Genomic DNA, 23,519 nt, shown 5'->3' with positions numbered 1-23,519 from the left:
ATATGAGGAATGTAAGGAAGAACCTTTTGATCTAACGAATGTTAGTAACTTGGAACTGGACGTCCACAAGGTCTGTGAGATTGGAACCAATAATTTAAGTTGAGAAGGAAAGTGATGGAGACAAACAAACATACAGAGCTAAAGGGGTCAAGTGGAGGAATGAGACTAAGTGGATCATTGTGTCGGCATTCAATGGGCATTTCAGATGAAGGGCTTTTGCCCGAAATGTTGATTTTCCTGCTCCTCGGTAGCTGCCTGACCTGCTGTACTTTTCCAATACCACTCTAATCCTGAGTTCTGAGGAAGGGTAATTCGACCCAAAACATTAACTCTGGTTTCTCTTTGCAGCTGGGCAGCTTGGTGGCTCGGTAGTTAGCATCGCCAGAGATCCAAGTTCAATTCCACTATTGGGCGATTGGCTGTGTGGAGTTTGCACACTCACTGTGTGTCGATGTGGGTTTCCTCCCACCATCCAAAATATGCTGAGTAGGTGGATTGGCGATGGTAAATTGTGTACTGTGTCCAGGGAGGCGCGGATGGGATAGGATGGAGCAGGAGAGAGGGTTGCTCTTCAGAGGGTTGGTGTGGACTTGATGGGCGGAATGGCCTCCTTCCACACTGGAGGGATTTCTATGCTGCAGACCAGCAATTTCTATTTTTGATTCAATGAGCTAAGTGGCCTCCTTCTGAATCACATAATTCGACGAGTCAATAATTTCGAGATTCCGGCTGTGGCTGGACAATTTTCTTCGCTTCGTCTAGCAATAAGGACAATTCCAAAACGACATTAACAATACGTGGCTTGGCATCGCCTCCAGGCGGCAACAGCGCGCGGAAGAGGGTGCATTGCGCAGGCGCAACACCTGCCAGCCATGTCCCGTTGTCGCTGTTGGATGTTCCGGACGCGTTACGCGATTGACGGACTGCGAGTACCCAATGGGCAATAAGCGGGGCGGGACCTCCGCTTAACCCATTCATGAGTTTTGAGAAACCGTAAGGGACTCGAGAGGCAGTTGGAAGGGGCGGGGACATCAAATTTAAATAACCGCCAGCGGCAGCGCGCGCTCTTCCCCCTTGTATTCGCGGAGGCCTTGAGGGCTGCGATGCGGCGATATTTGCGGGTGGTGTTGCTGTGTTCGGCTCTGGCCTTCTTCGTCATCCTCTATGTCTTCAACGAGATCGCCAAGGCCGAGGACGGAGTTCGAGACCCACCCACTCCGGATGGCAGAGGCCCAGCTCGAGGACGGTCACGGGCCGGGGGCCTGCCGCCGAGCAGGTAAAAGTGAAGGAGGCCTTCCCTCATCGGGGAGGCGCCCTGGCACCGTTCGGATGGCAGTATCGTTCAAATGGAGCGTCCCCGGTAATCGGCCGTAAGAGCGTCCCCTACAGGCTCGGCGGGTAAAGTCACTCCCTCCGCCGAAGGTGCAGCGGGAAATGTGCTCTTGCCCCTAGGGTGCGGGAGCAATTCTCCCCACACACCCCTCTTTCAACTCTTGCCCTATGCCCCTCCCCCGTCCCGGGCCATGCAACTCCTGTACTGTACTCCCAAGAGTGCGCGGTAAATGTGCAGTTCGCCTCCGAGGATGCGGGGAATAAATGTGCAACCCTCCCACCGAGGGTGCGAGGCGGGTAAAAGTGCAACTCCCCGAGGGTGCATGGGGGTAAATGTGTTTTCTCTTCCCCTCCCAGGATGCTGGGGGTAAATGTGCAACCCCTGTCCCCACTCCCCAAAGGATGCAGGAGATAAATGTGCAATTCCACCTTCCCTCCCTTTGAAACAGCAGAGTATAGGTTTGATTAATGTGGTAGTGACTAAATATTGAGGCTGATTGAATTTACATGATTTTCTCTTAAGCTGTCAGTTTAGCTTTATTGTAGAATTCAAGTTGTTGAGTCAGTGTTGTGTTCCCAGTCTCATGCGGAAACTTAAATGTACAATTTTGTCTATGCCTGGAGTGCTTACTCTGAGATGCCAGCTTTCAGACAAGATGTTAAAAGCTAGGGAGCTATAGACCGGTGAGCTTGATGTCCGTGATGGGCAAGTTGTTGGAAGAAATCCTGAGAGACAGGATTGACATGTAATTGGAAAGGCAAGGACTGATTATGGATGGTCAGCATGGCTTTGTGTGTGGGAAATCATGTCTCATGAACTTGATTGAGCTTTTTGAAGAAGTAAGAAAGGGAATTGATGGCCAAGCAGTAGATATGATCTATATGGACTTCAGTAAGGTGTTTGACCAGGTTCCTCATGAGAGTCTGGTTAGCAAGTTTTTTTTTATTTCAAAAATATACTTTATTCATAAAATACTTTGATCTGTACAACTGGACAGGCCATACATATGTAAACATTCCATTTGTTTGCATACTGAAAACAGAGTAATCATTCCTATTTACAGGTCTGTACGATTACATTTTTAGCTGAGGCTTCAGCAGAGCCGAAATGACTGTGCGGGCCCCCTGTTCTTCTTTAGGTAGGCAGATGTTACACGGTGGTCTTTCCCCACCGCGCCTTGGCGGCAGCTGCCCCAAGCTTCAGCGTGTCCCTCAACACGTAGTCCTGGACCTTGGAATGTGCCAGTCTGCAACAGTCAGTTGGGGTCAACTCCTTCAGCTGGAAGATCAACAGGTTTCGGACTGCCCAGAGAGCGTCCTTCACCGAGTTGATGATCCTCCAGGCACAGTTTATGATTGTCTCGGTGTGCGCCCCGGGGAACAGGCCGTAGAGCACGGAGTCCCGCGTCATGGCGCTGCTCGGGACGAACCTCGACAAATGCCACTGCATTCCTCTCCAGACTTCTTGTGCGTAGGCACATTCCAGAAGGAGGTGTGTGACAGTCTCCTCCCCCCCCCCCCCCCCCCTCTCGAGGGCAGCGTGCGGTGCAGCTGAGAGTCCAGGCATGCATAAACGATCTCACAGGCAGAGCCCTTCTCACCACCAGCTAAGCCATGTCTTGGTGCTTGTTGGAAAGTTCTGGCGATGAGGCATTCTGCCAAATGGCTTTGACAGTCTGCTCAGGGAACCACTCGATAGGATCCGCCCTCTCCTTTTCCCGAAGGGTCTCAAGGACAGTACGTGCTGACCACTTCCTGATGGACTTGTGGTCAAAGGTGTTTTTCTTCATAAACTTCTCCATGAAGGACAGGTGATACGGAACGGTCCAACTACTCTGAGTGTACCGCGGCAGCGAGACCAGGCCCATCCTTTGCAACACCGGGGACAGGTAGAACCTCGGTACGTAGTGACACTTCGTGTATGTGTAGCGGGGATCCAAGCACAGCTTGATGCAGCCACACGCAAAGGTGGCCATCAGGGTGAGGGTGGCATTGGGTGTATTTTTTCCCTCGTTGCCCAGGTCTTTGTACAGCAAGTCCCTTCGGACCCAGTCCATCTTTGACCTCCATATAAACTGGAAGATGGCCCGGGTGACTGCAGCGGCACAGGTTCTGGGAATAGGCCACGTATCATTAGCAATGACAGTGCCTCACACCTGATGACCAGGTTTTTTCCCGCGATGGAGAGCGACCATAGCTTCCATCTGCCCAGTTTCTGCCTCACTTTGATGATATGCTCCTCCCAAGACTTGGCGCACGCCCCAGCCCCCCCGAACCAAATACCCAGCACCTTCAGGTGGTCGGTCCTGACGGTGAAGGGGATCGAGGATTGGTCGGCCCAGGTCCCGAAGAGCATGGCCTCGCTCTTGCCTCGGTTTACCTTGGCCCCCGAGGCCTGTTCAAACTGGTCACATATGCACATGAGTCTGTGCACGGACAGTGGATCCGAGCAGAAAACGGCGACGTCTCCCATATACAGGGAGGCCTTAACCTGCATTTCCACCTAGCCTGCACATCCCTGGATATCATGGCCAATCCACTGAACCGGAACATATTTTGATTGTGGGAGAAAATTGGAGCACCTGGAGGAAACCCACGAAGATGAGGGAGAATGTACAAACACCATACACAGTTGCCCAAGGGTGGGATGGAACCCGGGTCCCTGGTGCTGTGAGGCAGCAGTTCTAACCACTTAACCCACTGTGTTGCCCGATGCTCTGGCTAGTAGTGATCCTTCCAAAACAGATTATCCAGTCACTGAATACATTGCTAGAACCGTCCTGTGGGAAAATTGGCTATCACATTTACTGCATTGCAACAATGTCTATCCTTCAAAATCATTCATTGCTTTTGAGGTTATGAAAGGTTCTCGAAATGCAATTAATGAATTTGATTATCAATTAAAAAAAACAATTGTTGAATTCAGTGTCAGAATGCATAGTAAAAATCCCAGTGTAGAAGAGTAGAATTTACTTTTGTTTTGAGAGGCACATGGTGCTTTTCTTAAATTTGTTGCAGGGATGTGGGGCTGCTTGCTGGACCACCGTTTATTGCCCATCCTTAGCATGACTATGGAACATAGAATAAGAGTAAGTGAGGACTGCATATGCTGGAGATTAGAGCTGAAAATGTGTTGCTGGAAAAGTGCCGCAGGTCAGGCAGCATCCAAGGAGCAGGAGAATTGACGTTTCAGGCATGAGCTGTTCTTCAGGAATAAGTGTAAGGGATACTGTATGTACAACTACAGGAACCGTGAGGGACACTCTGATTGATGACCCGATGATATATTATGCTTTTGGTGATGTATTGTTTTTTTAATATAGGAAAAGCTATGTCTTCTAATGCCTTGATCATTGCCATTGAAGAATTACTATAAAACAGATATTTATAACATTCTAAGATAATTTCAGAATGAAAAAATTAACCCCTGGCTGGTTTTCTTCTAAACTTTCTCACTAACCTCTTCCAACCTTGTTCCCAACGATGTGTGAGGAACATATAGATTGCTTTGTCACTCTGATTAAGATAGACTGGCTAATGCAATACTTTTTCCCTGCCTCTCCCTGCTCTAATTCCAAGCTTTCATCTTTCTTTAATTTCTTTTCCGAGCTCCCCTTGTATCCAGTTGGAATGTGCAGAAAGGCAGTTTTTTCCCCACTGAGACAGCAAAAGAAAGTCCTGTGATTCAAGACAGCACAGAAGTTAGCAAGAGTATGAGTGATGTACACCAGTATGCAGTGATTTGTGATGTCACACCTAGGTTTTCAAATATTGAAGATCACAGGAGAAAAGAACAACTTAACAGATATGGTATTTATCAATTTGAATTCCTGCAGAAAAACAGAAGTTGAAGTGTACAATGCAGAATCAAGATTTCAACATAGCAAAGTCACTTCATGTGGCATATTTTTAAGATAAAGCATCCTAGTATATTGTACAGATGCACCAAGTGATGCCTGATTATTTTGAGCTTGGGAGGAATAAAACACAAGGTTCATTGATCCATTAGTCATTGTAGAAAAGAAATGAAACTGCTGTGGTAAAGATTGAAACTTAAGGTTTGAAATAAGAACTGTTCGCTGTGGTGGATAAAATTCACTACTTGGTTGGCTTACATTTTTATGACAGATATGAGAGATGTTGGCATCAGTGACTCTGAAGTATAGTGAAAAAGTGCTCCCAATCTGGATTACTCCTTGAACCTCTTGCTCACGAGATTCCAGTGATTCATTTTAATTATTTCCAACAATACTGCAGTGTTTGAGGCCTATGGAAGTATATTGTGGCAAACACAGTAACTTTAGTGTACCATGCAGAAATTATATCCTTGCAAAGTGAGCAGTGTGTAACTCTCACTGTGGGACACTATCAATAAGTGGAGGAAAAAAAAGCAGTTACTTTTGCTTTTGTAATATCAATGGAAAATTCAAGAAATGTGTAAGTTTGGCAGCATCTGAAGATATGGATTTCAGGTCTATGACTGGGAAGTGTTTTTGGTACTTACTTTTGTGAAATTGAGAATCTTGTTATGCAAAGTGGATGACATTAACTCTTAAAAATGATTCGGAGATGCTGGTGTTGGACTGGTGTGTGCAAAGTTAAAAATCACACAACACAATGTGGGCGGCACAGTGGATGGCACTGCTGCCTCACAGCGCCTGAGACCCGGGTTCCATTCCCGCCTCAGGCGACTGACTGTGTGGAGTTTGCACGTTCTCCCCGTGTCTGCGTGGGTTTCCTCCGGGTGCTCCGGTTTCCTCCCACAGTCCAAAGATGTGCAGGCCAGGTGAATTGGCCATGCTAAATTGCCCATAGTGTTAGGTAAGGGGTAAATGTAGATGTAGGGGTATGGGTGGGTTACGCTTCGGCGGGGCGGTGTGGACTTGTTGGGCCGAAGGGCCTGTTTCCACACTGTAAGTAATCTAATCTAAAAAAAAACCAGGTTATTGTCCAACAGGTTTAATTGGAAGCACACTAGCTTTCGGAGCGCCGTTCCGAAATCACCTGATGAAGGAATTGCGCTCCGAAAGCTAGTGTGTTTCCAATTAAACCTGTTGGACTATAACCTGGTGTTGTGTGATTTTTAATATCGAAAATGAAGTTTTTGTTGCAGTATTTTGTCCAGCATTAATGGTGATGGGACACTGGAGGTTATTTGATCCGTTGTGCCTGTCCAGCTGTTTAGTTGATCTGTACAACTAGTTCTCTTTCCTCCTCCTTCCCTCACCCCAAAACAAACTGTCTGGAAGGACAAGAGTAGTAGGTGCATCGAACGCTACCACTTGCAAGCTCCTGTCCAACTCTCACAGTCCTTGTCCAGAACTATGTCATCGTTACTTCACAATCACAAAGTCAAAATCTTGCGTTTTGCTTCCTAATAGTAATGTGTCCCTATTCCCAAGGACTACCGCAATTCAGGACTGCAGCTTGCCACTACCTTTACCAGGTCGATTAAGGATTAGCAATACATGCTGACCAAGCCAGCAGCACTACATCCAATGAACAAAAAGAACACAATCCTGGAGAAACCCAGCAAGTCTGGCAGCATCTGTGGGGAGAGAAACAGTTAATTTTTTTTGTCTGGTTTAATCTTCATACCTCCTCTGAAGAAAAGTCCTACTGGACTCAAAACATTAATCCTATTTATATTGTTGATTCAGATCAGTTTCTGGCCAGTGGTAACCCCAGCATGTTGATCATGGGAACTCTGATGGGAATGCCATTTAATGTCAAAGAGCCATGGTTAGCTTACCTTTTGTTGGAGGTAGTCTTTGCTTGGCACTTCGCTAAAATAAGTGTTTCTTGCCACTTGTCATCCCAAATCTAGATGCTGTCCTGCTGCCTATGGGCATGATCTACTTCGGTACCTGGAATGCTAGAAGTAATGTTGAAAATTGTGCAGTCACCAACAAACATTGTTATTTCTGACTTTATGAAGACCATTAAAGCAGCAGAGATGATTGGTGTAGGATACTTCCACGAGACACTCCTTGAATGATAAGTGGGGCTGCGATGATTGACCCTCAAAAGCCACAACCATTTTCCTTTGTGCTAGGTGAGATTCCAAACAGCAGAGAGTTTCCCCCAATTCCCATTGACTCCAGTTTTTTCAGGGCTTCTTGACACCATATTCCATAAATGCTATCTTGATTTCATGAACAGTCACTTTCCTCACTTCTGGAGTTCAGCTGTTTTGTCCAGTGTTTGGGCAAAGCTGTAATGAAGTCAGAAAATCTGGGTGTCCCTGGTGGAACCCAACTGGAGTGTCACTGAGCACCTTATTCTTTTGCAAGTGCTGCTTGGTTTCACAGTTATCAACCTCTTCGATTTGTTCTGCTTTTTATGAACAGGCAATATCTGGCCAATTTTCCATGTTGCTGGGAAGATAGTGTTAGAGAAAATAGTTAGGTTAGGGACATGCGGTTTGTTCTGGAGAACCAGTCCTGAATACAACTGCTGGAATACTGGGGCTCATGATCTTTGTAGTATCCAGGCCCTTCCGCCATTTTTTGATATCACATGGAATCAATTGAAATGGTTAAAGACCATCTGTGATGTTGAGGGGGGGGAGCCTCAGGAGGAAGTGAATTATCCACTCTGCGTGCCTTGTTGAAGATAGTGGCAAATATTTTAGCCTTCCCTTTTGAACTGATGTGCCGTGCTCCCGCATTGTTAAGGACGAGGATATTTGTGCAGCCTCTGCCTTCTGTTAGTTGTTTGATCACACACACCATTCATAACTGGAAACTGTAAGCCTGCAGACCTTAGATCTGATCCACTGGCTGTGCAATCACTTAGTCCTGTCTATTGCATGCTGCTTCTGTTCTCCGTCATGGCAATAGTCCTACATTGTAGTCTCACCAGGTTGATACAAATTTTAGATGTGCCTGATACTGCTCTAGAAATGCTCTTCTGCCTAAATAGAAGAGGTAAGGGATTTCAAAAAGATTTTTCATTCTCGGGATGTGGGTGTTGCTGGCTACGCCAACTTATTGTCCATTCCTAGTTGCCTTTGAAAAGATGGGCAGCCTCTTGCAATGCTACAGTCCACGTGTTGCATGTAGATCCACAATCTCATAAGGAAAAGAGTTGCAAGATTTTGACCTGGTGACACTGGAGGAATGGTGATATATTTCCAAGTCAGGATGGTGAGTGGTTTGAAGAGAGACGTGGAGGTGTTCTCGTGGATCTGGTGCCCATAATCCTCTGCTACCCTATATTAGGCTGTGGTCTTGCAGATTGTGGCTGAATATAATTATGCTGCTGATGGCCCATAGTGTGTCATTAATGCCCAGTATTGAGTTGCTAAATGTGATTTAGTTCTGTTTCATTTCGAAAAGTAGTAGTGCTACATCACACAATGGAGGGTATTGCAATGTAAAGACAGGATTTCATCACCCCAAAAACTGACCTACCAAGATTGTCATAGATAGATATATCTATGGTATGGATTAGTGAGGACAAGGTCAAATGGATTTTCCCCTCTTTTCAATTCCCTCACTACTTGCCATGGAGAATTGATTCATTAGCTGAGAAGGAAGGGTGGTAGTGCATTTTATGATAAGTTACAAGTTTTCTTGTCTGTGTTTCACCTCATTACCTTTGAGATTTCATTTGTCATGAGTCCTATTTGAGGATTCCCTTGTGGCTCAGTGGTTAGTAGTGTAGCCTGAGTGTCAAGGGACACCAGGTTTGATTGAAACCTTGGAATGAGTGGAATTTGCATGTTCTGTATCTGTAGGTTTCCTCTGGGTGCTCTGGTTTCCTCCTACAGTACAAAGATGCACAGGTATAATTCTATTGGGCTGTTGCTTGACTGGACAGTGGGACAACATCTCCTAATTTTGACACAAGGTCTAAGATTTTATTAAGCAGGACTTGAGAACAAGTGTAAAGGAATGCAACTGATGGTCACCTTTTGTCCTGTCTTAAAGCATGCTTTCATGGTGAACTTGCATTGCAATATATATTACATAAGATCTAATTCCATGCCTTTCATAAGCTGTTGAAAATAATAAAGAGCTTCAAAAATGCTTATATTTAGTTAATTATTTTACATGCTTAACAAATCTCTAATGATTCTATTTTGAAATCTTTGCTAGGAAATTTAATTCTCGGTAAAACTCAATAAATAAGTTTTACACTCTTGAGCCAAAACAAAGAGAGAATTTTGATGATCCCTGTGAGAAACTGCTAATATTTTTTAGGGATCGACGCATGCAAGCTTAATCAATTCTAGTGTCATCCAACGATGTGAGATAAGACAAATAAGTGCAATGCTGATTTGAAGCTACCAATTTCCTATTCTCAACAACTTTAATTTCGCACAGTTATCTGTTCCAAAAAAGGAATGTGGATTATTCATAGGCTAGCTGCAGGTGCAATTTCTGTATTTTCTGAAGTTTTCTATGTTGACTGAAGATTGAATGCAAAACTGGCCTCACTGAAGTATGAATGAAGTATGATTTTGAAGTATGCTTCTGTCATACAAATTACTGCTGGAAGAAGAGGAAAGTGGAGGAGAACAGGGAGAAATACTCTCAGCATGAGACTGTCTCTATCGAGAGACTTCAGAAGCAGTTCTCTAATCTCCATGTGAGCATCACTAGATGGGATGTCTTTGCTTTACAGGAAAGATTGTGAAATGACTTCCAGACTACTCAGACCCCTTGGCATTGTGGTAGCTCACAAACTTACCAATGCACTTAAACAGCGACTAATGAACCTAAAGGATGCATTCGATACCACCAGCAAAGCTAACATCATTTACAAGATACCATGCAAGAACTGTAAAAAAGCACTGCATTGGATAAACTAGCAGAAAATGTGCCACCAGTATACATGAACACCAACTGGCTACCGAAAGACACGACCCACCGTCACTGGTTTCTACGCATACCGACAAAGGACACCACTTTGACTGGGACAACACATATCCAAGGACAGGTGAAACAAAGACACACACATGAATTCTTAGAGGCATGACATTCTAACCAGAACTTCCATCAATAAACGTATCGATTTAAACCCTATCTACCTTTCCTTGAAAAAACAAACTGAAAATGACATTACCCACCTTTTAAGAAACCAAGACATGTAAATAGAGAGGCAGGACATACCACCAGTGCTTCACTAGACACTCTCACTGATTATGTTACCAAGTATGGTGACAAAACGTCTGAAAACCAACCTTCAAGCTAGCTTATATACTTAACATCAACCTGAGCTACAAATCTTCTCAAAATTACTCATTGTGAAATATGCTAACCACTGCACTTGCAAATGCAAACTCAAAGCAAGATAGGACAGCACTTCCTATGATTATTACAGTAACTGTGGCTTGGCTTGTTTAATGGAGCAAGAAACAGATGAAAGATGAAGTAAATTTAAAATCAAATGTTTTTTTGGTAGTACATGTACTTTGGGAACTGGGTCAAAGTTTTTTTTAAATAATCCCCTCACCATGAGGTCCCATTTGGAAGATGTTTGATATGTTTGGAGGGGCTGTGGCATGTCAAACTTGGGAAGAGGGTATTGTCAAGGCGAGGCAGAATCTGGACAGAAGGGAGCACCATTCCTTCTCCATTGCAGGTAAGATCCTGGTGATCGCGTATGAAGTACTCTATGTAGCTGTATGTGGTGCAGATATGGCCTATTCCCCAAGCCTGCACCACCAGAGCCCCTTGAGCCATCTTCCACTTCGTTGGATGGTTCCCTGAGCAGACTATCAGTCATTTGGCAGAATGCCTCGTCACCAGAAATTTCCAACAAAAATAAGATGTAATTTGGCTGTTTGTGAGAACCTGTGAGCTCTTCTTATATGCCAGGGCGCGCTCTGTCACTGCATACTGCCCTTGAAGCAGTTGTCTGGGGGGTGCTTAGAGACCATCACACGTCTCCTTCTGGAATGTGCTTATGCAAAGGAGGTCTGGAGAGAGGTGCACTGGTTTTTGAGGTTCACGTTGAGCAGGTCTGTGATGCAGGAATCTGTGCTCTACACTCTGTTCCCCAGGATGTGTACTATGATGAAATCAACTGTGCCTGGAGGACTATCACTTTGAAAGATGCTGTTTGGTCTGCCTGAAACTTGTTGATCTTTCAGTGCATAGAATTGACCTCAACCAAGATTTTCAGTCTGGCACACTCCAAGAGCAGCACTATGCGCTGAGCAATGTATTAAAGTTTGGGGCAGCTGCCAAGGCGCAGTGGGGAAAAATCAGTCTAAGGTTTTTCTGCTGAAATACAAGATGAGTCCATTTCGTTACCAGATCCTCCCTTTGCCTCAAAATGTATGGAAATTGTGTCCTGCATGAATAGGAAATGCCTTTAGTTTTTGCAACTGCAGGAAATGTCAAATTCCAGTGTTTGGTTTCTCTTTTTTTGTATGCGAAGACTGTGCAGAACTGCTTTGGCATCTGTATGTACATAAGAATTTTTAGGAATAAAATATAATTTAGCAATACAAAAATAATTGCGGAATAAATGTATGTTTTGTTGAAGCTTTTCACTTTGGTATTCTTGCGAACAGCCTGATGAAGACAAGGTGAAAGGAATATCATTTCATGCTGAGAGGAGAGTGCTGACTGGATGGCCAGCGGACTCTGACAGAGGTGTTACCATTGGATTGACTCATCTGTACTGAGCTGAGCAGGTTCTGCAGATGTGTTGCACTTGTGATGACTGTGCCTATGGGACTTGAGTTGACTGGGTGCTGCTGGTTGGGGTTCACACTCGTTCCTAGAAGGAGAGGAATTGATTTTAACAGCGATCATGAAAAACTGAGTAGACTGCTTAACCGCTAAGATCTGTCTTGGTTGTATCTGTCATTTGAGCACCATCCACCTGTTCATTCATGTTTGACTCTGGAATATAGGACAGATGGTATTTAATGCTTGCTTTATTGACTGTTGAACAACAATAGTTCCTCTGGTTGGAGCCATGGAATCTTGTGGCATTGTTCTTCTTCTGTAAATAACAGGAGTTTAATATCTCTTCTATTTTAAAAGTGTGCAATTCTGGTCTCCCTCCTATAGAAAGAATGTTGTGGAACTTGAAAGGGTTCAGAAAAGATTTATAGGCATGTTGCCAGGGTTGGAGGGTTTGAGCTATAGGGTGAGGCTGAATAGGCTGGGGCTGTTTTCCTTGGAGCATCGGAGGCTGAAGGGTGACTTTATAGAGGTTTATAAAATCATGAGGGGCATGGATAGGGTAAATAGACGGTCTTTTCCCTGGGTTGGGAGAGTCTAGAACCAGAGGGTGTAGGTTTAGGATGAGAAGGGAAAGATTTAAAAAGGACACATTTTCATGCAAAGGGTGGTACGTGTATGGAATGAGCTGCCAGAGGAAGTGGTGGAGGCTAATTAAATGAATTATACCATTTGAAAGGCATCTAGATGGGTATACTATTAGGAAGGGTTTAGAGGGATGTGGGCCAAATGCTTTCAAATGGCACTAGATTAAGTCAGGATATCTAGTCAGCATGGATGAGTTTGACCGAAGGGTCTGTATCTGTGCTGTACATCTCTGACAGTATCAATGAACTCATAAGATGAGTTCATAACCCAGTTCAGGATCTAATCATTATAGAGCTACAATTGTAGAGGAACAATTTTCGGGTTTAAAATAAATGTTACAACCAATTTTTTCTTTCCAGTACCAATGTTGATAGAGATGATAAAACCTGACTGAAATGGTAAATTATTTTAATTTTTGTTACTCCTTGCTCCACTTATTTAAGCCTATTAAATAATACTAAGAGTAAGTTGGAAAGTTGGCCATGGTATTTGTTGCTCCTTTAAGAGTTGGTGAACAGTGCTGGGCAAGTTTTGCCACAAAGACAGAATCTGCTTGATTATACTACAGCTGAGTACCTGTGGACTGTGCATCTCTCCTTTTAGTGTAATTATTATTGGAAGAGGTATAATATCCCAAGAAGAAATTGACAACGAACAACTTATAATTAATGATTTAAAGTAATAATAATTGGAACAATTTTCTCTGGGATAGGATTGGACCTCTCTTAACTGTTTTCAGTATCTGATTTAAAGTTGAGTTATGCAAAGGTTCCGCACAGATGTGCATCCACTTCACAAGAGAATTCCAAGTATGTGTAGATTGACTTTCAAGTGAACAAATTAATCAATTAGAATTCTTAGTAATTTTAGAGAAAAAGGATCTCTCTTTAGCACCCATTTGCAGCATTGCTCTTCTTTTGGTTCTAACCATTTATGAATTTAATTCGCCTCAGGTTTGATTCCAGCCTTGGGTGACTGTCTGTCTGTGTGGAGTTTCCACATTCTCACTGTGTCCACATGGGTTTCCTCCGGGTGCTCCGGTTTCCTCCCACTGTCCAAAGAAGTGCAGATTAGGTGAATTGGCCATGCTAAATTGCCCGTAGTGTTTGGTGCATTAATCAGGGGTAAATGTAGGGGAATGTTTCTGGGTGCGTTGCTCTTTGGAGGGTCGGTGTGGACTGGTTGGGCCGAAGGGCTTGTTTCTACACTGGGGGGAATCTAATCTAATTTATTTGAAGTTTCAGGTCAAGGAATTGGGTTGGCAAAGTTTGAGTTTACTAGGAATATAGTTATGCCATAATCGGCCAAAATTAACTGTCTGCTTAGTTAGGATCCTCTTACCCATCGGGATATTGGAATCCAGTAGTGTTTAGAGTCAGTCCCACTCTCCATTAACTTCTCAACTTACTCTATCATAGTATGAGGGAGAGAATGTAGTGGTAATGTCACTGAGTAAGTAAGCCAGAACCCCAGTCTACTATTCTGGAACCAGCTAAATAAATAGTGACCATTGGCAATTGTTGTAAAAGCACATCTGTATTTGAGAGAAAGTAATCTGCCAGCATGACCTGGTTTGGCCTAGATGTGATTCTGGATTGATAGCTGTCCGTTGGGCAATTAGAGTGGGCACTAAATGCTGGCCTAGCCAGTGATACCTCCATCCCATGAGTGAAGAAAAAACAAAACTCCCCATACTTCACATCTCCTTCTAAGTGTAATTTTCAAAAAATATTTAACTACTTACATTCTCATCATAACTGCCCTGAAATCTTAATTTAAGAGGTTGTCTCTCTCATTTTACTGCTCTTCCTGAACTTGTTCTTGGTACTGCTAGCCTAGAAAGATCATTTCTGTTGATGTCTTTGAGCAATTTCAGGTGATGTATTTCAAGCTGCCAATTTCGATAGTACTCCTACTGATTACGCCTTTTGCATTCAAGTCATGTAAGAGCGTTCTCTCTCTCTCTCTCTCTCTCTCTCTCTCTCTCTCTCTCTCTCTCTCTCTCTCTCTCTCTCTCTCTCTCTCTTCTTCTAAAATTCCAATTGTGGTTTTAACGAATTGTAATCATGGTCCTTCCATTGTTTGGTAATTCTACATCCAGCTTGTCAGAAACTTGTCTACACTTTCTGCCCTAATAGGGTTTTTGCTTAATGTCTCTGGGAAAATCCCTTTGCTTACTGGTTTTTCTTTTCTTCCAATTTTACATGAGCATGATTTTCCACCATTCAATTAGGTCTGAACCACTTCTTTACAAAATAAAGTTCATTCCACACGCGAACTACTGTGTATATTTTTTTAAATGCCCCAGTGTCTTTTTTTTAAACATTTCTCATTGCACCTTTAAAAAGTGCCCCCTTGTCTTGAAATTCCCCCATCTTGATTGGGGGTGGGGGTGGGAAGGGGAAAACAACTAACATTAACTCTATCTATACCCCTCATTATTCTATAAACTTCAATAAGGTCACCTATCCACCTGCCACCTACCAGTGCAAACTTAATTATTTACGGCACAAGTATGGCGTTCTGCAGTAAGATATTCTATGGCTGCTGAGGTCACATGCCGGTATACTAATGATTATGTTCTTGCTCAGCATTTTTGGTGTTGAGATGACCTTCGTGGATTCTTGGAAGACGCTGTCTTTCTTAGATCTCAGGATCACAAATCTCTTACTAAACTTACAGGTCATCCACTATTGTTCAGTGTTTCTGCTGCTCATAATATTTTCTTAACATTTTAGTGACTGGAAGGTGTTCAAGTTAGCTGGCTTGACAGTATGTTCTGACTTGCTTGCAGTCACTATCATTCAATTGTTCTATCAGATATCTAACTAATCTCTGCGAGGTTGGTAAAATATTAACTAACGTTGGTGAATAAGCTTCCACCTCGAAACCAAGTGAGACATTTTGCAGTGTGACTTCATCTTCCTACAGAAGATCCAACTAATCACCTTTTTCTACTGAAGAAAGGCGTTTACTCATTGTGTAATGTTGTGTTTCAATAATTCTTATATTTACAACAAAAAGTGTGGTGATGTAAATGCCCTTCCAGGTGTGTCCTTCCTTGAACTTGTAATGTAATATTGGGCAACACAATAGATAGCACTGCTGCCTGTCAGTGCCAGGGATTCAGTTTCTGCCAGGTGTTCTAGTTTCCTCCCACAATCCAAAGATGTGCAAGTTAGTTGGATTGACCATGCTAAACTGCTCCATAGTATAAAGGAATATGCAGGGTAGGTGGATTAGCCATGTTAAAGGCAGGATTATGGGGGTACATGGGGTGAGAGTGGGTCTGAGTGGGATGCTCTTCGGAGGGTCGGTGTCTTGTGGGAATGCTGTGATTCTAAGATTGGTTTGCTGAATTTAAATTCTTGTGATGCCATTTTAAATAATCCACTAAAACAAACTGTTGCTGTCATATCTAGCTTAAATATTGTTTTGAAGCCTTTTGCCTCTTATGTCATGGACTAGGACTTCTTGTCAGGGTCCTTAATTTTTCCTAGAAAATCTGCTAATTAGCTTTTTTTAAAAAATCTCAAATCTTAGAATTAATGTGTTATCAGATTTTTTTTTGTCATCTTGTTTTAGAGTAGTTCCAAACTTGTAATATTTATTAAAATTGCCTGCTTTATTTTTCCCAGAGGGACAACATTTTGCTTTCCCTGATGGACATTCTTCCTTATGATATACTTAGAATTATTAACTAATTGATTAAATCTTTCAAAGAAGTATATTCAAATTTGACACATTATCTCCATTTCTTTCTCCATAGACACTGCTAAACCTGCAGCACTTTGTTTTCATTTTATTTTGGAGCTCCCAACAGTCGTGGTATTTTGCTTTTGTCGTTTATGGAAGTGCTGGCAGATTCAGCAGTTTCTCACTTTTCTGGTTAAACCATGCATGCCCTTTTCTATTAGGAAAATTTTCTTGGGATTGAAGTAAATGTCAAATACTTTTACCACCACCTCAAAAGTTTTTGCTGATTCTTCAACAGTTTTCGTTGCTAGTTTGTCAACCACTGTTGCATTAACAAAAATTGTTCTAACCTGGTGCATTTGCCTGCTAATCCTAAGACGTTGGAGGTCACATTTGTCTTTGCTGTGAACCCCTTGTTTGAGAGTAATTGGGTAGTGATGGTGGTTACTCTATGGACATGGATATCTTGTATGTTGTTCTGCTTCCAAAGATCTTTCTCTTTGCTTTGAAGTTTACTTGGTTAGAAAATCTTTATCCCTGAAGTCTTTGCTGTTCTTGGCCACATTTGTCTTTAAAATAGATAACTTTTTCTTTCGTGCATACTTGCAAATCACCACTTATGTTTTTTTTCCTAATCCCAGACACTAGTTGCTTCTAATGGCTACCTGCTGATGTGCCAGGGATTGGATTGACCATTGAGTGGTGATCTTAAACAGATCTGGTCTGTCCTTACTCCAAGGCTCAAGATATTTCTGTTCCTCTAATGTTGACCTAAACTGGTCACTTGCCCCTGTTTGTTTTGCTATACTAGTAATTTTCTTTTTGCATAAGATATATACCTTTTCTTTAATTAACACGATTTATTAACATAATCTGAGGCAATAGTGAATAAATCAGACCTCACGGAAACCTAGTTTGACAAACCATATGTCTTATTTTTGCACAAAGAAAAATTAGACCCCTTTCCCAGCAACATTCTTTACAGACACTCAAGTGAAGCATCATTTTCTTCTTCACTAAAAATCTTACTCGACTGGCAAGGAATAGAGTACTTTCGTTGTGTACATTCACCGCATCTCTCTCAGAGACAGACTGATACAGACTAACTTAATGATTTTTATCACTGATTTTGTTTTTTAAAAGGTCACCTTCACGGAATTAAATCCAAACACCTAATTTTCCTCTGCTTTAGAATGAAAGTTCCCAAATAATAGCATGAATTTTGATGAAGGCTTGTGATATGTTACTTGAGTCTGATACGCAGTGCTGCTTTTTCACAAGTCCCTATCACATTGTCATATTTACATCGTTGATTGATTTTATGTGAACCCCTTAGTACATGCGAGTGTGTGACTTGCAGCCAACTCAATCCGAAAAGTTAGGACGCACCAACGTTGTGCAAGACAAATCACTTGACCCTAATGAAATTCAAAGGGACTTTTATCTTATACATGAAACTTAAATACTTCTTATATCGGCAATTGTCCGTTGAAGTTTTTTTAGAAACAATAAATCACATCCTTCAAGGCAGATATAAATGTCCTTCCCAAAGTAATCCTCTCCAATTGCTTAATAGTAACATCATTAAACCCACATTCCGTGAATAGAGTTGTGAAGTCAAGTCTTAACAAATAGAAACAGTAAAAATTGCCTCCAGTGTGAATGCCTTGCTGAAAATTCTTTTCAGAAGGGTAATTTGGAGACAGCAAAATGAATACCTCAACTGTCACTCAAAAAGTAGTCAATGAAGGCAAAAGATCAAACAATTCCTTGCACCCCAGCACCTCAGTTATTAAATGTTTAACTCAACTTGTGGTATCCAGGCAGACTGTAACATGAATAAGGTTGTTACACTACACCATGGAACTTGACTGTTCTGTGTGATATCAGATGTTACAAGGCACCAGTAAAGTGAAACAGTGTGACATTTATATTTTTGATGGGTTCTCCCAACTGTACGCTGTACTGAAAAAAGTTAAAGAAAAATTGCTCACCATTAAGCACTTGCAGTATGAGGAGTTCTGTACTTGTGATGAATTAGCAAATTCATGTACATGCAGAGTGCTTCCACAGTTAAAACTAATTGAACAGATCATTTTAAGTTGTTATAAATTTCATTATGGTTTTTATTTTTTCCTTTTGAAAATAGATACATACCATGAGTTAGAAACTTGTATTGAAATGTGTAGATTTACTTATTAGCATGATTTTGTATCCTCCAGACCATACCATATGGTTTATAAGAAATGTTATTCTTGTGAATCACAGTATACATGGGTTAACAAAAACATAATTTCCTATTTGATTCAAATTGAAAACATTTTAAATGTCTGTTAATATAAATATTAATTTAAAATTTACTTTAGAATGCAATATCCTTTAAGTTATCATCTTTATGCTGGGGTAGGGGAGTGGGCAGGATATAAAATCTGACACATCTGTTTCTTCTCTGAATGAAGACCCTGACTTTAACTCAAAATGAATTGATTTGGAGCAAGTTAAAATCACACTAAGGTTTTCAGTGATTTATGAAGCAGGTGTTTGGCTTCAAGTGGAAACCAAAAGAGTTGTTTCATGAATGACATTTTGAATTTGATCTCCAGAAATTCTGAGCTAAGAAAAGGGTTGATTGTTGCTAGCAAATGATACATCTAGGTTTTTAAACTGCACCATAAGAAAGTCAAATATCAAAGGCAATCAAAAGTATTAAATGGATTGTAGACCACTCAACATTTCATCTAGAATATAGAATAGAATAACATCAGAACTGAATGTTGAGACAAATATTTATGATCATCAAATGTATATGTATTAACATCTGAATAGGGAAAGCTGATGCCCCAATAGGCTCAAGGACAGAATCTATTTGACTTGTGCTAAAGAAGAAAATAGCTATAATATCTTTGAGCAGTAATTATTTGGATTGATGCAGGGAAACAAGTTTGACAAGGAAATTGGAGGCACAAAAATTATCAAGGAGTTATAATGGGGGATCATCTTAATCCAAATATAAATTGCCCTTTATACTACAACTCCAGTTTATGATAATTATGTATGAAAAGAGGCTGGCAGCCAACATCTGGGGAGACGTTTGTGGAAATGTATAAATAATAAAAAGAAGTGATAAAAGGAGGCTGATTAGGGACCAAAAAGAGAATTTTCACGCACAGGCAAAGCTAAGGTTTTAAATTTTTTTGCATTTGTCTTTACCAAGGTGTGAGATGCTACCCAGGTCATGTTGAAAGAGAATGTAATTCAGATATTAGAAATCTTGATGGTAAGAAGTACTGGATAGGTTGTCCACAGTTGAAGTTCATAAAGTACCAGAACTCTACCTGATAGATCCAAAGATATTGAGGGAGCCAAAAGTGATAATTTTAGACAACTGCTTAGACTCTGGGTAGTTGTGGTGCCAGGGGACTGCAGAACTACACACATTACATCTTGAAGCAAAATTGGCGTAAGGATGAGTTGAAAAGTGTGGCACTGGAAACGTACAGCAGGTCAGGCAGCATCCGAGGAGCAGGAGAGTCGCAGTTTCGGGCATAATCCCTTTGAGCCAATACAGGTTGGTCAGTTTAACTTTAGTGAAACTTTGGCTAGAAACGATAACTTAACACAAATTTTAATAGACAGGTACAAATGCAAGTTAGTTAGCCAGCATGGGGTTATTGAAGAAAAATCATGTTTAGCTAACATGAATCAATAATAGAGGGTTGACGAAGGTAATGCTGTTGATATGATGTACGTGAAATTTGAAAATTCATTTGATTTGCCATGGATTATGGAATAAAATAAACAGTTGCAATATGGGTGCAGAATTGGCTAAATGATGAGAAACAATATGGTGCTGTTTGTGGGTGCTTCTCAGATGGGGTGAGGGTGTGCACAGAGGTCTGTATTACAGTTTACTTGCAATATAGGGAGGATAGTGTAAAAATTTAAAAGCTCAAAGACACATTGTTTGAATGGGCAGGTACTTGACAGTTGAAGTTCGGCAACTACAGTCAGTTAAACCTGAAATGTTTAGAAATAATAATTGGGACAAAATTGAAGCCAGGTGGACCATCGTGGATTTGTGAGGGGAGAATCATGTTTAACATAAATTGTTTGAGATAACAGTTTGAAAATAATGCTGTTGGCATGAGGTGTCTGATACAGTGCCACTCAACAGCCTTAACAAAAGTACAAAGTTAAAAATGTCACAACACCAGGTTACAGTCCAACAGGTTTATTTGGAAGCACCAGCTTTCGTTGCGCTGCTCCTTCACCAGGTGGTTGTGGAGAATAAGGTTGTAAGACACTGAATTGATAGCAAAAGTTTACAGTGTGATGTAACTGAAATTATATGTTGAAAATGACCTGATTTGTTTCAGTCTCTCATCTTTTAGAAGGAACATATTGGTTTCAGTTCTTTCATTTTGTAAATCCCAGAACTTTTTTTAAAATTACTTTCTCAAGTGAAGCTAAACAAAAGTAGAGCTTTTAGATTAAAAGGAATGTGGAAACATAGAATAAAGGAGAAGTAGGCCATTCAGCCTTTCAAGCCTGCTCTGCCATTCAATATGATTGTGGCTGATCAACCAACTCAGTAGCCTGTTTCTCCCTTCTCCCCATATATTTGATCCCTTTATCACTAAGAACCACATTTAACTCCTGGAAAACTTTTAATGTATTGGCCTCAACCTATTTCTGTGGCAGAGAATCCCACAAGCTCACTACTCTTTTTGTGTGAAAAAGTTTTCTTCATCTCAGTTCTAAATAGCCTATCCTGTACTTTTAGACATGGACTGGGAAATCCAGAACCACGGGTCATTGGGGACATCCTTCCTGCGTTTGCCCCATCTAGTCCTGAAGAATTTTGAGATTCTCCATCATTCTTCTAAGCTCCAGTGAATACAATTCTAACCAACTCAATCTATCCTCATATGGCAGTCTTGCAAACCCAGGAATAAATTTGGCAAACCTTCACTGCACTTCCTCTGTAGTAAGGCCAATAAGGAGACCCAAACTGTGCACACAGTCCCAGCTGTGGCCTTATCAGGACTGTGTACAATTTCAGCAAGATATCCCTGCTCCTGTACTTGACTCCTTTTTGGCATTAAAACTAACATACTATTTGCCTACTGAACACCTACTTGATATCAGCGACTGGTGTAGAAAGACACAAAGATCTTTTCATTTCCCTCTTTCCTAATCTATCACCATTTGAGATAATTTGTCTTTCTGTTTTTGTGATCAAAATGGTAACCTCACTATTAATTCACATTATACTTCATCTGCTATGCATTTGCCCACATACTCAATTTGTCCAAATCATAATGAAGCATTTCTGCGTCCTCCTCATAGCTCACCCTCTCATCCAGCTGTGTGTCATCTGCAAGCCTGGAGATATTATATTATATTTAGTTCTGTCATCTAAGTCATTAATTATTAATATGAGCAATATGGATTTCGGAATGGTTGAATGGCAGATAAGAGTATTTGTCAATGGATATTCTCCACAATGGGGCAAGGTTTATTTGCAATTCTGGTAAAGTTGGTGATGTGATCCTTTCTCTCCTTGATTTTATAGATTTAATGTCGTGGACCTTGGTCACAGGACAGACTTTCAAAATGTGTGAATGATACAAACTTGGAACCGTGTGAACTTGAGGATATTAAAAATTCAGATGCTCATTTTAAAATAAAAAGGAATGAGTGAACAGGTGACAGATAAAGTTCAGTGTGGAAAAATACAAAGTGATTCAGTTTGACAGGAGCAACAGATAATATCAAAGGCACATAACTTAACGAGGTGCTCGAGTTGAGGGGTCTGGGTGTACATGTCTGTGAGTTGTTAAAGGAGGCAAGAAAGATTGGAAGAACAGTTTTTTAGCATTTCAGAACTGTGGTGGCATAATGGCAGTGTTACCACCTCTTAACCAGAAGGCCAAGGTTCAAGTCCCACAGGCTCCAGAAATATGTAATAACATATCTGAACAGGTTGATCAGAAAATAACCATTTACAACTATTTCAGAGTAGACAAGAGAATATAGTCAGCATCCTAAGTTGTCCCAAAGCATGCTTTCTTGATTATGATTACCTATAAATGCACATCAGGTCATAAAATCTTTCTTCATCAGAATTGTTTTTCTGTGAATGTTAGTTCGAGTTATTTGGAGTAAACCTGAACTAAGAGAAAGTGAGGACTGCAGATGCTGGAGATCAGAGTTGAAGAGTGTTGTGCAGGAAAAGCTCATTCCTGATGAAGAGCTTATGACTGAAATGTCGACTCACCTCATCGGATGCTGCCTGACCGGCTGTGCTTTTCCAACATCATACTCTTCAACATGGAAACCTGAACTGTTAGTGGTGTTGTTTGCAGTGATTAAAACAGGTCATGCTGTAGCCAATATGCAGTAAGAAAACACTGAAACATTGTGATGCAATGACATGACGTGACTTATGCATGTTAACTTTGCTAATTTAAAATATCCTGTCTGTAGTTTTGTGGTTTCATCAGGTCGGGAAAAAGAGCTGGTTTATAAATTATGTCTACAACCAATTTTCCTGTTACTCCTTTTCAGCATTAGGATTGGCTTTCATTTTTGAGGGATATATTGAAAAAACCTATGGATCTGTTCGCCGAGCTGGGAATTTGTGTTGCAGACATTTCGTCCCCTGTCTAGGTGACATCCTCAGTGCTAGGGAGCCTCCTGTGAAGCGCTTCTGTGCTGTTTTCTCCGGCATTTGTAGTGGCTTGTCTCTGCCGCTTCCGGTTGTCAGTTCCAGCTGTCTGCTGCAGTGGTCAGTATATTGGGTCCAGGTCGATGTGCTTATTGATTGAATCTGTGGATGAGTGCCATGCCTCTAGGAATTCCCTGGCGGTTCTCAGTTTGGCTTGTCCTATAATACTAGTGTTGCCAGTCAAATAATACCAGTCGAATTCATGTTGCTTGTCATCTGCATGTGTGGCTACTAAGGATAGCTGGTAGTGTCGTTTTGTGGCGAGTTGGTGTTCATGGATGGGATTTTGTACACTACATTGGTTTTGCTCATGTTGGGTATTAGGTCCTTCGTTCTGGTGAGTTGTTGTCTGAGAGTGGCTGTTGGTTTGTGTGCTGTTATGAGTCCTAGTGGTCGCAGTAGTCTGGCTGTCAGTTCAGAAATGCTCTTGATGTATGGTAGTGTGGCTCGTCTTTTGGGTTGCAGCA

General features: G+C 41.6%; 1 protein-coding gene across 2 annotated transcripts in view; it reads left to right on the top strand.

Moving 5' to 3' along the window:
• Positions 1-891: 891 nt before the first annotated feature.
• LOC140458240 (glucoside xylosyltransferase 1-like) overlaps positions 892-23,519 on the top strand; it is an 88,825-nt gene continuing 66,197 nt past the window's right edge. Inside the window, exon 1 of one of the 2 annotated variants that reach the window (XM_072552571.1) lies at positions 892-1,276. In XM_072552571.1, the coding sequence (XP_072408672.1) occupies positions 1,104-1,276 (173 nt within the window). In that variant the 5' untranslated portion in view covers positions 892-1,103. The remainder of the gene's footprint in view (positions 1,277-23,519) is intronic. The other variant, XM_072552572.1, reaches the window with a different exon arrangement.

The sequence above is a fragment of the Chiloscyllium punctatum genome, chromosome 32 (genome assembly GCF_047496795.1).
Source record: "Chiloscyllium punctatum isolate Juve2018m chromosome 32, sChiPun1.3, whole genome shotgun sequence".
NCBI lineage: Eukaryota > Metazoa > Chordata > Chondrichthyes > Orectolobiformes > Hemiscylliidae > Chiloscyllium > Chiloscyllium punctatum.
Note: the sequence above shows the minus strand (reverse complement) of the source record. Positions and strands in the feature narration are given on the sequence as shown.